Source organism: Alosa sapidissima, chromosome 24, assembly GCF_018492685.1.
Source record: "Alosa sapidissima isolate fAloSap1 chromosome 24, fAloSap1.pri, whole genome shotgun sequence".
Taxonomy (NCBI): domain Eukaryota; kingdom Metazoa; phylum Chordata; class Actinopteri; order Clupeiformes; family Clupeidae; genus Alosa; species Alosa sapidissima.
In genome coordinates, this window is record NC_055980.1 from 25516079 (window position 1) to 25522078 (window position 6000).

Genomic DNA, 6000 nt, shown 5'->3' on the forward strand with positions numbered 1-6000 from the left:
GGCCTATTTTCTAGCAAAAGCTAGCGAACAAGAAGTGAAGTGAAGTGAAGTGAAATAGAGGCTCTAAGAAAAAAGAGTAAACATCAATGAAAGCTGCCCCATCTTGGGACATGTAACTGAGTAGTCCAGTTCTGGTTTCAAAGGCCGTGCACGTTGACAGAACCGTGTCCTGACACCCAGGACTGATTGAGTGCCTCTGAAGTAGATCGCATCCTTGTGAAACGAGAGGTGCAAACCTCACAGCGCACACAAAAGAAGCGGGACAGTCAAACACACACAAACCCGCGCAAAGGTCGCCACGCTAGGTGCTTAGCATTCCCACACAAAGACGAATGACATTCTCACATACGGGCACAGAAACACGAGACGGAGAGATGTTCACGTCCCAGCCCATAATGAGGTCAAGACATTCCACACACACAGTGGCATGTTATGGCAAATGCCAATGGTCTGGGAAACACATTTAGTCCAATCTACTAATTGAGGGCAAGACTGTTGACAAATGAGTCTAAAGCAGGGGTGTCAAACATAAGGCCCGGGGGCCAGATCAGGCCCGCCAGAAGGTTTCATACGGCCCCCAAGAAGTTTTGGGTAGGAAGGGAAAATTATAAAGAAAAGATATTCACATCCACAATTTGTAATAAGCAATTTCTGTGATAAATTGATTAAACCTAGCACTACAAATCTTCAAGAGAGAAAGAGCAGGATATGACGAGTAAATAATTTGTACTTGTTTGCTCATGAGTGGGTATAGTAAATGAGTATATAATCAAACAACACTCTGATACCAATGCAGAGAAATAAAATTGACCATGAGAATGACGGCCCCTGTGAGGTCTCATTCCAACAAATCCGGCCCACTGCCTGTATGAGTTTGACACCCCTGGTAAAGTAACAGGAACATGGATATGAAATAGCGGAATGGATGCAATTACTGTAAAAATGACTTTAATTATTCATCATCACTAAAATGGCTTAGGAAAATTTGAAATGGTCCCATGGGTTTCTGCTGTATAATAATGTGTGTGTGTGTGTGTGTGTGTGTATCTGTGTGTGTAAGAGTGTGTGTGCAGACCCATTAATGGGTATCATTAAGCGATATGTCATAGGTTCAGCAAGTTTGAGAGGCCAGTCTGTGATGACACTAATGAGATTGTCCACTCTGCAAAGAGCCATGACTGTGCATGGCAAAACCTGGAAAAAGATCTTCATTTCATTTGACTTCAACTCACCCATTAAAAGAAAAGGACATCTTAGAAAGAGAGAAGCACATTGAAAGCATTATGCACCAATTTGTTCTGGGTTGAATCAGGCAGGACCCTGGTGCACATCAATGCCATGTTAAACAGAGTGTGATTGTCTGAAAATGATGTTGAAATGTCACCAATATTCAAACTGAACAGGACAACTGTTTTTATTTGTGCAGTTATGCTTATATCAAAGGGTATACACTATACAGACATATATATCATGTGGCTTAAATGCTTTATTTGTTCATTTGTTTGCTTATGTCTTGGTGTCACGGGTACGCTGGCGACTACGTCGCTCCATCCGGCATCTTTTGTGTTGTGTGTCAATGTCTTGTGTGTGGAGCACTTTGGGTTGCATACAAAAAGGCCCTATATAAATAAAAGTGGTTTCACTTGACTTTATAAATCCCTTCATTATGTTTCATGGATGCTAGACTCAAAGTGTTTCTGTTTACCTTACATATTTCAGATACAGTACTAACTTGAATTCCATTTCAGCTAAGCCTTCTAAAATGTCTATGGAAGTGGGTCCAAGTGCAGCTATGCTCTCTAGATATCTACTATCAGTCACCCCATACTCAAGTATCTTGCTAGCCTGGGCTCCGCCTGCCTACGTGCTTCCACTTGGTTTCTTTTCCCTACAGTACTCCAGAGAGTCTGGTATCCAGGCTAGTATTTTGCCACAATCTAGAAGAAAAAAATGGTACCCATAGTTTAAAGTGTTGTTTGGACATGGCGTTTAGTTTAATCTGAATGCAAGATATCCTGTGAATGGCACACTCTTTCTCTGTTATAATAAAAGGTTTATTGACCCCCTTCATATTAGACTTATAGTCGTATCCATTACTTAAAAGACATTTACAGTGACACTGCTCTAGGTTCATTTCAAGCAACACAGTAGTCTCCATGAGAGCCATGCGCTTTGAATGCAGTGTGTAAGATCTCTGGGCAGCACTCTTGCACTGCGCTTTTCTCGGCACAATAACAGAACTGTTTTGGAGCTGGGCAAGCCATTGAACATCATGGGTTTGAGTGCCGCAGTGTCATTTTCCCGTTGTATGTGAAGGCCGCTTCACAATGCCTGGTCAAAAGGACTGAAAAAGTTGTACTGTGGAATGTGCTTTCACAGCGAAGCATACGGCTGTCATCTTCTACATGACAGAAAGTACGTGGTAGAGGGAGAACATGAAAAAATGAGTGCTTTACTGACATAAGGTGCAATTGCAAAGAGTCCATGTACAGCAATAGGCAGCATCTCATCACACCCCATACCCCATGTTCAGTACCACTTTACTTGACAGTATCGACATAAGAGTGACATGACACTGTCATGAACGTGTCATAAACAAGTCATAACCGTTTATGGTATCACGCTTCTGTTATTAAGTGACATTCGGTTTTTGTCATAACAAGTTAAGGTTAGTGTTAGAGTTAGGGTTAAGGTTAGGTTTAGGATTAGGGTTAGAGGTTAGGATTAGGTAGGGTTATGATGTGTCATGACAGTGTCATGTGTTCACAACTTTCATTGTATTGAAATAACACATCTTTTGTCCAGATAGGGACAACACAGTTTGTGTTGTTTCCAACATTGCTTTTTTATGTGTTGAAAATAACACAACTTGCATTGGTTTGTTTTTTTTAACACATCTTTTGTACAGATTGGGACAACACAGTTCACTCCCTGCACTCCCCATTTGTCCCTCATTCATGTCCTGACCACTCTCCACTGTCCTATCTAGAAAAAATAAATACTGTAAATAAAAAACAATATTCAGTGAAATGTTACAAGTGTGGCGTGGTGATTAAGGGACACCACAGCACCTCTCCTCAACCTCTTCAGTGTTCCAGAGCAGTACTGGGCCTGAGTCAGTACTTAGAAGACTGAAGTGTCTTACGGCAGGTTTTTGATGCACAAATGAAGCTCAAATTTGTAAACAAAGGCAAACGTTTTAAAACATTTGACAGTTTTTTCCCCCGTTTGTTTGCTTCGAGTTTCCTGCTTACATTTCAACGTTCAATGCTCTCAATTGTTCTGAGGAGGTAGTTCTCTGCAAACATACATGGGCGCTGGATGAAGGGCTTTTGTTGTTTTTGTTGCAATTGAAGAATTTAAGAATGTTTATGCAAAAATTTTCAAATGCAACAGATCAAAAGAAAACATGTTCATCTCAAATGTTTCAAAGAATTTCAATGCACCTCAGGTTTCCAGTCTTTTTTCCATTGCCCCTTTCTCCTACATCCCTTAGCGGCCTTGTCTGCTTTCCTTAAGGCCGTTCTGGATACAAAGTGGTTTGTGCAGCATTGGCAACTGGGTTCAGTGCAAAAGAGCAGTCGCCACTTCGCACCGCTGCCTAAGTTTACTGCGCTGTGCCTTGGTCGACACTGCGGCAAACGGTTCTTGCACGAGCCACTGGAAGTTAAGGTTTTCACTGGGAGTTAAGGTGCCATTATGGCGTTGCTAGACCATGGTACTAGTGGTGATGGAGGTTTCCTCAGGAGTGGTCTGCTTGTTGGGCAACGACTTGAGGTACTCCAGGTGCCGGCGCGCGTCCTCCTGGTTGGCGCGCACGTAGTAGACCAGGTAGGAGATGACCATGGCGAACCAGCCAAACATGGTCACCAGCATGGCCACGTCGGTGGTCCGTTTGAGTCCGGCGCACAGGTCGAGCTCCTGGGCCACCATGACGAAGGACTTTCCCGTGGCGCCAGCGTCCTCCGGCACGGTGGAGTGGCACACCACGCTGGCCAGCGAGGCCGGCTCCAGCTCCAGCTTTGGCATGGCTTCCTGCAGAGCGCAGTCGCAGCGCCAGGGGTTGTCGGTCAAGTTGGTCTTGGACTGCAGACCGCCCAGCGCCTCGGGGTCCAGCTCCTGCAGCTGATTCGAGGACAGGTCTAAGCTCTGCAGCGACGGGCCGAGCGCCGCGAGGGAGCCGGGCTCCAGGCGGGCCAGATTGTTGTGGGAGAGGTCCAGCTCCGCCAGTAGGGGGAGTCCCAGGAAGGCGTCGGCCGGGATGCTGGCCAGCTGGTTGTAGTCCAGGTAGAGGCGGCGGGTGGCGTTGGGGATGTTCCTCGGCACCTCGGTGAGGAGCATGCCGCTGCAGCGCACCACCAGCTCCCCGCCATCGCCACCGGCGTCATCGCTCAGGGAGCAATAGCAGCTCTCAGGGCAGCCGGTGGCCTTCAGCTCCTGGAGAGCTGTGGCCGCCGAGGAGAGCACCAGGGCACTGAGGAGCACTTGAGCCGCGGTGGAGCGGCGGAGCAGCCAAACTGCAGAGAAAGGCATTATGGGATGCTGGCATTCCCACCTAGAGAGAGACAGAGACAGCAGCAGCAAGTCTAGCTGTGTCTGAAGGAGAGAGTGGGAGTAGAGAGAGAGAGAGAGAGAGAGAGAGAGAGAGAGAGAGAGAGATTATCAATAAATACAGAAACCCAACATTAGTAAAAACAACATGCACTAAAAGACAAAACAATAAGAGATTGAAAAAAAAAATTGCTATGTATCAATCAGCTCATGTCCTTCTTTAGACGTACTGAGGTCTCAGGTGTATCTGTCTATGTTGGCCGACACTTGTAATGACTTCTTGATTAATGAAAGAATAAAATCTTTTGTACAGATTAGGACAACACAGTTCACTCCCTGTGCACTCCCCATTTGTTCCTCATTCATGTCCTGACCACTCTCCACCGTCCTATCAATAAAATCTAGAAAAAATAAATACTGTAAATAAAAAACAATATTCAGTGAAATGTTACAAGTGTGGCGTGGTGATTAAGGGACACCACAGCACCTCTCCTCAACCTCTTCAGTGTTCCAGAGCAGTACTGGGCCTGAGTCAGTACTTAGAAGACTGGAGTGTCTTACGGCAGGTTTTTGATGCACAAATGAAGCTCAAATTTGTAAACAAAGGCAAACGTTTTAAAACATTTGACAGTTTTTTCCCACCGTTTGTTTGCTTCGAGTTTCCTGTTTCCTGCCGGCCGACACTTGTAATGACTTCTTGATTAATGAAAGAATAAAAAGCAGACTACATTGACATTAGCGATGTCCCTGCATGGTATCATTAAATGCTGCAACTAACAATTAATCTGTTGATTATTTTCTCTATTAATCATGGAGTTGTTTATTCAATAAAATGCCAGAAAAAAGTGAAAAACAAATAGTGAGTCAGTGAGTGTTTCCCAAAGCCAAATAATATGTCCTCAGAAGCTTTGTTTAGTCCACATGCCAATAATACTTACTTAGCTAACTGAAGAGCAAGTAAGGCAGAAAATATTTCAGTGTAAGGAGGTAAAAAATCATACAAACTGATTAACAATTACCAAAATAATTGGCAACTTTAAACAGATGACAGCTCATTGATGGTTAATTATTGCATTAATTATAGTAGTGGTATAGTTGCTAGTTAGCATGCTAAGTCGCTAAGCTAAGTCGAAGTTGTATCACTTGTCATTCTTTTTTGATCCCTTCTAAGAATTAGTGCCTACAAACATCAAAGAAATAGGACTTACTATGTAAAATAGGCTACTGGATGTATCTTTTAAGTGAAAGGGAGAGGAGGAAGACAGAGAGGAAGAGAGGCAAAGAGTGAGATGGAGAGGGGCAGATAGAAAGGAAGTGAGGGAGGACAAGAAGAGCCTATTATAAGTGCCATCCTACCATCAATGTGAGAGCTCCTAAATGAATCCCTACAATAGACCCCATGGTGTTTGGTGCCAAAATAGGATCCATGCTGAGGCAATTACCCTCAAT

General features: G+C 44.2%; 1 protein-coding gene across 1 annotated transcript; it reads right to left on the reverse strand.

The window, feature by feature from the left end:
- Positions 1-3134: 3134 nt before the first annotated feature.
- Positions 3135-4577, reverse strand: LOC121700276 (leucine-rich repeat-containing protein 3-like). Its single transcript, XM_042083156.1, has one exon. The coding sequence runs from the start codon at positions 4531-4533 to the stop codon at positions 3709-3711; it is 825 nt and encodes a 274-aa protein (XP_041939090.1). The 5' UTR covers positions 4534-4577; the 3' UTR covers positions 3135-3708.
- Between the last annotated feature and the right edge of the window lie 1423 nt (positions 4578-6000).